The following is a 12,339-nucleotide window of genomic DNA, read 5'->3' on the forward strand; positions in this document are numbered from 1 at the left end:
TAGTGCAAACAAAAATGAACTGAAAAATAGTCAGAAATGATCATGGTGGCGAATTTGAAAATAAACATTTTGAAAATCTTTTTGATACAAATGGAATTTCCCATGATTTCTCATGTCCTAGAACTCCACGGCAAATTGGAGTTGTAGAAATGATGAATATGACTTTGCAAGAAATGGCCCGCACCATGATCCAACTACCTGATATGGCTAAGAATTTATGGGAAGAAGAAGTTAACATAGCTTGTTATATTCGGAACATGGTTTTTATTAGACATGTTATGGGTAAGACTCCCTATGAATTGTGGAAGAATAGAAAGCACAACATTTCTTACTTTCATCCTTTTGGCTGTGAGTGTTTTATGTTGAACACTAAAGAGAATATTGGCAAGTTTGATTCTAAGGAACATAAGTGACTTTTGTTAGGATATTCTGAACACTCAAATGGCTACAGAGTCTTTAACACTGAGACATGAATTGTCAAATAATCAATTCATGTTAGATTCAATGATAAGCTTGACCCTGAAAAGTCAAAGCTAGTTGAGAAATTTACAGATATGAAGATTAACTTCTCAAAATCTAAAGATAAAGACTTAGAAGGAAAAGAAAAGGACGCTGAAGCAAAGGACTCATAAGCGACTCAACCAGACGCCATTGTTGGTCCAGCTCATCAGAAGAAGAGTAGATCAAGATCTTCTTATTCTAAAGAATTGATTCTAGGAGATAAAGACGCACCCGTCAGAACTCGGTTTTCTTTCAAACCTTCTAAAGAAACTCTTTTAGGTTTGGTATCTCTAATATAGCCCATATCTATTGATGAAGATCTTCTGGATAACGAATGGATTATGTCTATGCAAGAAAAACTGAACCAATTCACCAGGAATTACGTATGGAATATTGTTCTAAAACCAAAGGGTTTCCATGTCATTGGAACCAGATGGGTCTTCAGAAACAAGCTCAATTAAAAGGGTGAAGTTTTTAGAAATAAGACTCGACTGGTAGCACAAGGTTATAGTCAACAAGAAGGTATAAACTATACAGAAACCTTTGTTCCAATTTCCAAGTTAGAGTCTATTTGTTTTTTAATTTCGTTTGCAGTCAATCATAACAACATTATTTATCAAATGGATGTTAAGAGTGCATTCTTAAATGGATACATTTCTGAAGAAGTGTATGTGCACCAACCCATTGGTTTTGAAAGTTCTCAAAATCCTGATTTTGTTTTCAAACTAAAAAAATCGTTATATGGTCTGAAACAAGCTCCCAGAGCTTGGCATGATAGACTAAGTAACTTCCTTTTGGAAAATGATTTTACCATAGGGAAAGTGGACACAACTATCTTTTGCAAAACCTTAATAATGATATTTTGGTTGTGCAAATTTATGTTGATGATATTATTTTTGATTCTACTAATACTTCGTTGTGCAAGGATTTTGCTAATTCAATGCAGGCAGAGTTTGAAATGAGTCTGATGGGAGAACTCAAGTTCTTTCTGGGAATTCAGATTGACCAACGTTCAGAAGGAACGTACATTCATTAGAGCAAGTATATAAGGTAACTTCTAAAGAAGTTTAACTTCTCAGAATGCAAGCCAATAAAGACTCCAAAGCATCCTATATGCATTCTGGAGACAAAATAGAAGGGAAAAGTACTTCTGGATATTGTCAATTTCTAGGAGACAATCTGATCTCGTGGTCCAGCAAGAGACAATCAACAATTGCGCTTTCAACAGCTGAAGTTGAGTATATCGTAGCTTCTGGATACATCACTCAGATACTCTTGATGAAGAGTCAGCTGGAAGATTATCAGATATTCGAGAGTAAGATTCCTATTTTCTGTGATAATACTTCTGCTATTTGTTTGTCTAAGAATCCTATCTTGCATTCTAGGGCTAAGCATATTGAAATTAAACATCACTTTTTTTGTGACTATGTTCATAATGATATTTTTCACTTAAAATTTATTGATACATACCATCAATGGGATGATATCTTTACGAAACCCCTTGCTGAAGATAGAATCATTTTCATTCTGAAAAACTTATTTATGGACTTTTGTCCAGAATGAAAAGATGAATTTAGGAATGTTAAGTCTTAAGAACTCTATATTAGGTTCGAAGAATTTAATTATTGATTATGAGACATGAGCTTTCTGAAGTGAGAAAGTTTCATGAATCAGAAAGGTTCTGATCAGAAGCAATCTTATTAATTTGCCTTCTTGATTTTGAACAGTTGTTGCATTAAATGATTGTCTTGTCATTTGATATCATGTGGTTCTTAGTGGTGATAGTTGTCCCACTTTCTAAGCATGCGTGATGTTAGCGTGACACATTGGGCTTCATATTTATTAGAATTAGGTTAAAATCTCTTACGCTTCCCCCTATGTCGGTGTATTCCTTTATTGTCATCATTGCAAAAAATTTATATAAACTCATTTCACTCACATTTTCACACTACGCTCACAATTACTCCCACACTTTTCTCTCTTTCAAACCTTTAAACATCTTACCCTCTCTGCAACTTTTCTTCTCCGTCTTCAACATTACTCAAATGGATGATCAAAAACAACAACAACAACAACAAGCTCAACCTCAACCTTCTCTTCAGTTAGCTGCTGATAAGAACATTCCTCCATCTAAGGAAGAAATTGGCAGTAATGGTATCCCATCGAAAAACTATCATATCTTCACCAAGACCGATCCTACGGAAGTTTTGGCTTACTACTTGGAAATTTTCCTCGAGGATAATATTGATTTGTTGGTAAATCCCTTTAATCTTCCTGAGGACTACTCATTTGTTCCGCCGCCCCCTCCTTCATCATAAAACCCTAAGTACTTTTGTATTTTTATTTTGTTTAAAGTGATTTTGTATTTTTATTTTTTTTAAGTATGTTTTGTGTTTCTGTAACATGATTGTGCCTTTTCAGCCTTCTGGCATGTTTAATGAAATCATGTTTGTTTCTTTTCATTATTTTTTGTCCATGTCTTTTTGATTGATGACAAAGGGGGAGAAACGTATGTAGGGGGAATCGTTGTTGATTTTAATATACCTATATTCGTGAATCATAACCCATATTCTTTTAATGTTTCTGATAATAACTACTTTGAAGAATAGTTTGTTAATTGTTTTGCAGGGAAAAGTGAAGAACATCAGAAGCTCTTGAAGTTTTTTTAGATCAGAACTTAAGTTACCAATTTCTGAAGAAATGGTCTACTATCTGAGTTTGAAGCTTTAACTCTGCTGTTTGAGAAAGATTTCAGCTAGGAATCAAAACCAGACATTAAGTTTTGAGGAATTGAAAATTCGGCATCAAGTTCTGAGGAATTATAAATTCCATGTTAATCAGACTTGATTCAACCAGGTTCTCAAGTTTATAACAAAGCTTTGAAGATCTTTAAGAAAATTCATAACCACACTCTAAAAGCTCTTTCAAATATTCAAAGATAATTTTAAAGAAAACCAGGCTCTAAAGCATTCTTCAAAAGAATTCAACCAGGCTTTTGAAGTGAAGTTCATCAGAATGTTGAGTTTGACAACCAGTGCTCTGGATAAGTTCAAGCAACTTCTGAAGACAAACCAAATTATGATGGAAGATCATTCTGGTACTTTAAAAAAGGTTAGTTAGAAAAGTGTTCTTTCATTCTGATTTTATCTTTTTAGGATTTTACATCTCACATGAAGCTTTGTTCTTCTATAAGATGTATCTTTCTGTGTTTACCCTATACAAAAATGTTCATAAAAATACATGTTTTTGTCATCATTAAAAAGGGGGAGATTATTAGAATAAGATTTGGTTCTGCATCTATACCTTGAGTTTTGATGATAATAATGTTGTATTTGTGTTAGAATAATTTCGGTACCCTAATGGTTTGTTATTGTGTAGCTTTAACATCCAGTTCTGATTCTGAGTATATGACGTGCAACGCCATTAGTTTTTGAACATTGTGTTCCAAATTCCGCTTCTACGCTAATCATGAGAAGTTCTGAAAGATGTCAAGTTGTTGCTGCAATGTTCTTTATGCTTCTATGCTGATTCACTCCTGAGAAGTTTCTAAAGAGACGTTATATTGTTGCTGCAACGTTCTCTCTTTTTCTGCTTCTGGATGTGACTCTAATTATCAAGCTTCTAAAGAATGGCAAGCTTCTGAATTTTTGTTTCTTAGCTGAAGATTCTGAAGATCTCAAGCCAGAGGTTGAGGTTATCAAGGTTCTGAATGAAGAATTTGAAGATACTGAAGATCTCAAGCCAGACTGCTGACACTGTCAAGATTCTGACTGAAGATTCTAAATTTTCTGAATCCAGCTGTATGTTTTTTCATTTCATGCTTTATCAACTTTCATCAGAAGTCAATGAATTAGAAGATAAGATCAACATGGATATGTGATCAAATAGTACATGGTACAAATCAAATATTCCTTCCACTACCTGATATTAGTGGACAAAGGAAAATACTATACATCACACCTGTCATTGAAATTATGGGCGAAGGATTGTACGTTGTATCACTCATTTCACTAATTCAATAGTGGACATCCGCTCTACTTGGTATCCCCATTTTCCCTCCAACGGTGTCTTTTCTTATGCTATATAGGCGAGACTTTGAGACGTGAAGAAAGTTGCAAGCGCTATAACAATTTGACAAGGTGAAAATCTATCAATCTTGTACATAATTTTTCTTTAAGTGTTTACTTTTCATTTCTGTAAAAAAATTCTTGTGTAGAAGCAACTTATAACACACAAAATCTTATTCAAACTAGTTGCTTGTATTTCCTTAAGGAGGCTAGGGTTTAGTAGGATCCTTGAGAAGACAAAGAAAGTTGTTCTTTGTGATTTCTTAAGGAGACTAGGATATAGTTTAATTCTTGAGAAGACAAAGAAGGTTATTCTTTGTGATTATTGTAATCAGTTGATTATATTGGATTAAGTTCTTGTGTATAAGGCTAAATCACCTTGGCGGGTGGACTGAAGTAGCTTTGAGTTTCAAGCGAATCAGGATAAAAGTATTTGTGTTTTTATCTCTTTATTCTTAGTATTGTGTGGTGTTTTTGAGTTGGTAAAAAACTTTTATTTTTAGAGGAAGAAATAATTCATTAATTATATATGTTACTGTTTGAAATATTATTATTGAAATATATATGAAAATTTATTTTCAATTATATATATATATATATATATATATATATATATATATATATATATATATATATATATATATATATATATATATATATATATATATATATATATATATATATATATATATATATATATATATATATATATATATATATATATATATATTATTGTTACAGTACGTTTGAAAATAATTCAAACATGTTGCAATAATATTGAATCAAATTAGTGTATATGTTTTTTCACACAATTATTTTCACATAGAATAGAATGATGGTACTGTTGTATGTAACTTGTATCGTACATTATCTAGTTTTTCTATTTAAAATGAAAATAATATGAATAACATAAATTATCTTAAATAATTACTTACTATAAAATATAATTAATTGCTATAAGGTGAATAATCAAACAATTCATTACTATTTCTTATTAATTATTATGCATCTCAATTAATCAATAATTATCAAAAAAATTATGATATCGGTAATCATTTATTTAAGTAAAATTTAATTTTGGATCTTGATTTTATATTTTTCACATTGTTCTAATTTTTATGATAAACCATAAAAACCTACCCAGATCGATAATGACGATGTCTTCTTATACTCTTTCTTCTAACGTTCTTGACTTGTCACTTTGATACTTGAAACGAATGTCTCAGTTGCCATTATTTGCAATACTTATAAGATTGTTTGAAAAAAAAATCGAATTGGTCGAGGTTAGAATCGTGAACAAAATCACTTTTCTTATAAGTATTTCCGGCCTATCTCAAATGTCTTAGAGTTGGAACGCAGGAATATCAAGAATAATTCAGCCTATATTTGAGTTTGCACCAGACCGATGAAAACTTGAATATAGAAAAGAGTATCTTGAATTTTAGTGAAGATAATGTATGTTTTTGTTGTATTTTTCTGAATCCAAAATAAAATATTTATAGGTCATATTGGTGTTGATTCACAAGGTTGCGACTATCGATGGAACAACTTCATTTTACCAAGAGTTACAAGTTTTTTCCAAAAGTTACGTATTTTTATCAAAAGTTACATTGTTTCGCCTACTGCGACATTTTTCAAGAGTTGCATACTTTCATTCGACAATATTTCACGAAGTGTTGTCTATTTTCGAATTCAAACCTATTGCAACACTTTACAAATGTTGTCTATTTTCGAATTCAAAATTAATCTTCACTTATATATTTTCTTGTTATTTTGGAATACACTCAAGATCATTAATTCTTAATAATTTACAAAATTTTCATCTCTACTATACTTATTTTATTCTCGTGTTGATTTTATCAATCCACCCTTATGTCCCGTTCAATTCTATTTTGTACAACTATTGTTTTTTTATATTTTATTATTATTATTATTATTATTATTATTATTATTAGGGTGGAAACAACTATTATTATTATTATTATTATTATTATTATTATTATTATTATTATTATTATTAGGGTGGAAAGTTAATGAGTGGAGTAATAGAAGTGTTCTCGGATTCACCAATTAACATACTAAAAGTCACCATTTGGCAACATTTATTGCTGTCATGAGGAAACATTTGTAGGTGCTAAACATTGTCCTACAAAGAAAATGATTGCATGCAAATTCTTATAGTGTATATCATGTAGAATATGATTCAAACAAGTAAATGAAATCGAACTAAGAGATCAGAAACAAGTCTCTCTCTGTTCATTGTTATCCTACCGAATAGATCACTTAAAATTGATATATCACAAACTAAAGTTGCAAACCAAAACACACTTATTTCATGACTTAAAATTCAATTCAATTCAACTTGAGTTGAACTTGGGTGTAGTTTTTCTATTACTATTATACTAGTCATGCATTTCTACCTAGCTTACAAACTACAAAACAAAATTAGAGCATCTGCACCGGCTACACCGGTGTTACGGCTGCACAATCATTATATCCGAAAATCAATTCGTTTTGCCGCTGCAGAATAGTTTTATTAAAATTTAGGTCTAAATTTTGATTTATATCGATTCTGCAGCCGCATAGTAACAAATTGATTAATTTTTAATCGGTTCTTCCAATTCAATGTCAACGTAGTGTTGCTTGTGAACTTCACCTTCATCAAAATCATCATCATGATCAACTCCAATAGTAGCCCAACCACATTCAAAAGCAGCATCCAAAAAATAGAGCAAGAAAACAAGTGCAAAGAAAGCTCTGGGCGCTTGTTTCAATCCATATAGAGCTTTGTATAATCTGTACACCATCCCTTCCTGATTCTTTTTCACAAATCCAGGAGGTTGTGACACGTAAACTTCTTCTTCTAATGGACCGTTCAGAAATGCAGATTTTACATCTAAATGCATCAGAGGCCAATTCCTGTTAGCAGCTATTGCAATCACCATTCTGATTGTTTCATGTCTTGCTACAGGTGCAAACACTTCAGAGTAATCTAGCCCAGGTTTCTGTAGAAATCCTCTGGCTACCAACCTTGCTTTATGTTTGCCAATTGAACCATCTGGCTTTAACTTCTGCTTGAAAACCCATCTGACGCTGATGGTTTTCTTGTCTGTTGGAAGTTCTGTCAGCTTCCATGTCTTGTTTCTCTCTATAGCATCAAGTTCTTCTTTCATGGCCTTCAGCCAGAGCTTCTGCTTAAGAGCCTCTTCTGTACTTATGGGTTCAGAGTCTACTAACATGGCACACTGAATAACTTCTCCTTCAGAGTCTACTTCAGTGTCTTGCAGCATGTCAAATTCTGCATATCTTCTGGGGATGTTTCTGATTCTTTGTGGTCTCTGAACTTGTTCAGAGTCTTGAGCTTCAGAGTTTCTAGCTTCAGATGGTTGACTTCCTCCAGAGCTTTGATCATCTTCAGGGTCTGGCATATTTCCAGAGTCTGAATTGCCACCAGAATCTGGATTACCATCAGAGTCTGGGTCATCTGGATCATCAGAGTCACCTTCATCTTCTGAGTCTTCTCCAGAGTCAGAATCACTATCAGAATCAGAATCAACGTCAGAGTTTACTCCAACCTCAGAAATTCTGAACTCTGACCTTTCTTCAGAGGTTCTAACATCAGAGTCAGATTGAGACTTATCCCAATTCCAAACTTCTGATTCCTTCACAATCACATCTCTGCTGAATTCAATTTTATTGGTTTCTGGACAATAGAGCTTATATGCACCTGTACTGTGGTACCCTATCAGAATCATCACTTTGCTTCTATCATCCAGCTTCTGTCTTCTGGCTTCTGGAACATGTTTATAGCAAACAGAACCAAACACCTTCAAATGACTAACACTTTGCTTATCTCCAGTCCACTTCTGTATTGGAACTATTTCCTTCAACTTCTTCGTAGGACAACGGTTGAGTACATAAGTTGCAGTGGCAACAGCTTCTCCCCAGAGCTTCTGAGGAAGCTTCTTCTCCTTTAGCATGCTTCTCACCATATCAAGCAAAGTGCGGTTTCTTCTTTCAGCAAGACCATTGTGTTGAGGGGTATAAGGAGTAGTAACCTCATGCTCAATTCCATTCTCCTCACAGAACTTCTGGAACTCTTTGGAGTTATACTCACCTCCACCGTCAGTTCTAAGAATCTTCAACTTCTGACCACTCTGATTCTCAGCCTTCATTCTGAACTTCTTGAATTCATCAAACACCTCGTGTTTAAACTTAATAAGGGATACCCATGTCATTCTTGTGAATTCATCAACAAATAACACAAAGTATTTATTCCCTCCAACCGATGCTACTGGAAATGGACCACACACATCAGAATGTACAACTCCCAAGGCATGTTTTGCTCTTGGAGCAGTTTCTGACGCAAATGGCAATCGTGGTTGTTTTCCTTCCATGCAAACTTTGCATGACTTTTCAGGCTTCTTAATTGCAGGAATTCCATGTACCAACTTCTTTGAATTCAGATGTTTTAAGCTTCTGAAATTCAAATGACCAAATCTTCTGTGCCACAACTCACTCTCCTTCTCAGCACTTGTTGCACTAAGACATTCTGAGTCTGCAGTTCTGACATTCACCTTGAATGTTCTATTTCTTCCCTGTTCTGACTCCATAATCAACTTCTGATTGCAGTCATACAGCTTCAGAAGATTGTCCTTCATGGTAACTGAAAAACCTTTCTCAATTAATTGTCCCACACTCATCAGATTGCTTCTGATGCCAGGTACATACCACACGTTCTGAATCAATGCTGTTTTCCCATTGTTCAGAATCACTCTGACATTTCCCATACCTTCTGCATTAAGATATTTGTCATCAGCACATCTGATCTTTGTCCTCTTTTCAGAGTCAAAGTCAACCAGCAATTTCTTGTTTCCAGTAAGATGGTTTGAACAGCCAGTGTCCATATACCACCAGTCTATCAGATCCATATCATCAGATTCAGAGGCCATCAATAACACAGATTCGTCATCAGAACTTCTGGCTATATTTGCTTCTTCTGATTTTCTCTCCTTGTTTGACCAACAGTCTCTAGCAAAGTGACCAAACTTCTTACAACAGTAACATTGGATCTTCTTCTTGTCATACTTCTCTTTTCCCTTCTGAGCATTCTTTTGTCTATCAGAGGTTGAGCTTTCTGACTTCTGACCACCATCAGATCTTCTCCTGGCTTCTGACTGCTTCTGATACCTCCTATCAGAAGTTGCTTTCAGAGCCTGCTGCTCTACTTCCCTTTCAGAAGTTCTCTCAGTCAAACGCAACTCTTGCGCTTCTAGACTGCTCTGCAGCTCTTCAATTCTCATGGTGCTCAGATCTTTGGAATGTTCTATTGCTACCACAATGTAATCAAATTGAGAGGTAAGGGATCTCAATACCTTCTCCATGATTGTTTCTTCAGAAAGAGTTTCTCCACACGCTTTCATCTCATTAGTGATCAGAATCACTCTAGAGATGTATTCAGAAACTTTCTCATTATTCTTCATGTTGAGATTCTCATATTGCTTTCTCAAGGACTGAAGCTTCACCTTCTTCACTGATGCGTCACCACCATAACATCTAACCAGTGTGTCCCACGCAGCCTTTGCTGTCGTTGAATCTGCAATCTTCTCAAACACATTTACATCAACACATTGATGAATGAAGAACAATGCTTTCTGATCCTTCTTCCTTACTTCCTTCTGCGCGTTTTTCTGTTCATCCGTCGCATCTGCTGCTACCGGAACATAACCATCAGTGACAAGATCTAGAACATCTTGAGCACCGAACAGTACACGCACTTGGATCATCCAACGATTCCAGTTTTTACCGTCAAATACTGGAAGTTTGGTGTTCATGTTGCCGTTTCCGTTCATCTTTCTACCTTGCACAGTACACTCAGATTTCTCACACAGTGTTTCCCAACCCACAGAATTAAAATTCTGATCAGATTTTGTTCAAGATTCAACACGAATCTAAGAATCAAAATCAAACACACAAGACCTCACGTTCACTCGTGTTTCCCGTGTTTTCCAATGAATCCGAACCGGAGCTCTAGATACCAATTGTTGGTGCAAAGGTAGAATATATGATGAATGGAAATATTCTTATTCAGAGAATGATGACTACAAAAAGGATTAAAAGTTACAATGATTGACACCCTATTTATAAGCCTCTAACAAACTTAAATTTGAATCAAATCTAATATTTAAATCTAATATCTAACAAACTTAAATATGAATCAAATCTAATATTTAAATCTAATATCTAACAAACTTAAATATGAATTAAATCTAATAATTAAATCTAATAAAAACTAGCTCAGTCCTATCACCAAACACCACAGCTACAACACCTCTTTCTTCATTTCTGCTACTCATCAACACAGCGATAAGAGAACTCAACATAATTGCAGTGGAAGCCAAAAGAGTTGATGCCATTATGTTGTTTCTCAATGATTGCACTGCCAAAACCCCATTCTTGGATACATCCTAACAAAAAAAAAATCAATTTCATTAACAAATTGATTCGATACAGATAAAATCATAGTAAGATATGCACTTTCAAACAAGGTTTCAAAAAAAGTTCTCCACGACCACAATCATTGTCGCTTTGAAATCCCATGAATCAAAATCCAAACTTGAGAACAAAGAAAAGAAAAACAAGGAAGAAGAATTTGAATTGTTTGTGTGGGTAGGTACAATTGAGAATATGGAAAGGAAAAGGGAAAGAAGTTTATGGTTGCCATATGAATGTACCTCCATCATAGCTTGAACCCATAGACGGCGATTGATTGAATTGACACCGATGACAGTTTTTGTGGGATGTTTAACGATTTGGTAGAGAAGCCATAAATGGTATGCGATCATTATAACGAGACCTGTAGGGACTAGTACGACATCAAGGATTTTCTTTTCCATTTTTTTTATGGCAAGAATTAACGAGAAAATGGGTTCTGAGATTGAATCTGATTTTGTTACGTGGAAAGATTGAAAAGATGGAAGATAGCAGAAAGTGTAAGTGCTACACGGGTGTTGCCCTCTTTGTTTGGTAACTGAAATGAGTAATTATATTTCCACAAAACATGGGGGGTTTATAATGAGTCGTGACATTTTAATACGCTGGTTTCATAACAAAAATCTTACACTTTTTCCAAATGTGGCTCACGTGGTTATTCTCCCTTCAACTCCTCAAAAAACGTCTTTCAATAAAACACATAATTTATAAAATATATGCTGAATAAAATACTAAAAAGTAGTGTTATATTCCTTATAAGCAACACAACTTTAATTATCTCAAATAGAAATCAACTTTATTATAAAATAGTTAATTTAAAAATTAGTAAAAAAAACAGAATAAAATATTATCAACTCGGTGTTATATTATCAGAGCGACACGCGGAAAATTAAACAATACAAAAAGATAAATAACGAAGAAGGTCAATTATGTCATCTTCCAATACAAGTAACAATCTAAAACTCATTAGTCTCTACCTGAGTATCTGCATCACAAGCGTAAAGAACAACACATAAACAAACAGAGAGTGAAAATACATTCACATATGCTAACAACGCATAAAAAAACAAGAATAGTGCAATTAACATAAATAATCAATCATATAATCCATCCATAATATTAATCATTCACAAATGCAATTAAGTATGCAATGTATTCATCTCCTCTACTCATACTCATGTGGTACCAAAATTCAGATATTCATAGGTGTGTTACTGAAACATCCAACTCGTTGCCGAACTGAAGTCATACTCGTCATGGATCGAAGTCCTAACTCGTC

General features: G+C 34.0%; 1 protein-coding gene across 1 annotated transcript; it reads right to left on the reverse strand.

Annotated features, from left to right (window-relative positions):
* Positions 1-10,631: 10,631 nt before the first annotated feature.
* LOC127121255 (uncharacterized) lies at positions 10,632-11,638 on the reverse strand. The gene is made up of 2 exons (XM_051051812.1): positions 11,303-11,638; positions 10,632-11,035 (listed from the first exon to the last, which is right to left on the reverse strand). Exons 1-2 carry the CDS (start codon positions 11,462-11,464, stop codon positions 10,838-10,840), a joined length of 360 nt encoding a protein of 119 aa, XP_050907769.1. The 5' UTR covers positions 11,465-11,638; the 3' UTR covers positions 10,632-10,837.
* Positions 11,639-12,339: the final 701 nt, after the last annotated feature.

The sequence above is a fragment of the Lathyrus oleraceus genome, chromosome 2, assembly GCF_024323335.1.
Source record: "Lathyrus oleraceus cultivar Zhongwan6 chromosome 2, CAAS_Psat_ZW6_1.0, whole genome shotgun sequence".
In the NCBI taxonomy this organism is placed as follows: Eukaryota; Viridiplantae; Streptophyta; class Magnoliopsida; order Fabales; family Fabaceae; genus Lathyrus; species Lathyrus oleraceus.

Excerpts from the sequence above, each read along its gene's own strand:
- LOC127121255 (XM_051051812.1), bottom strand. The coding sequence starts at position 11,464 with ATGGAAAAGAAAATCCTTGATGTCGTACTAGTCCCTACAGGTCTCGTT. Across the intron at positions 11,036-11,302 it reads GGGTTCAAGCTATGATGGAG|GATGTATCCAAGAATGGGGT; the intron begins GTACATTCATAT and ends TTTTTTTGTTAG.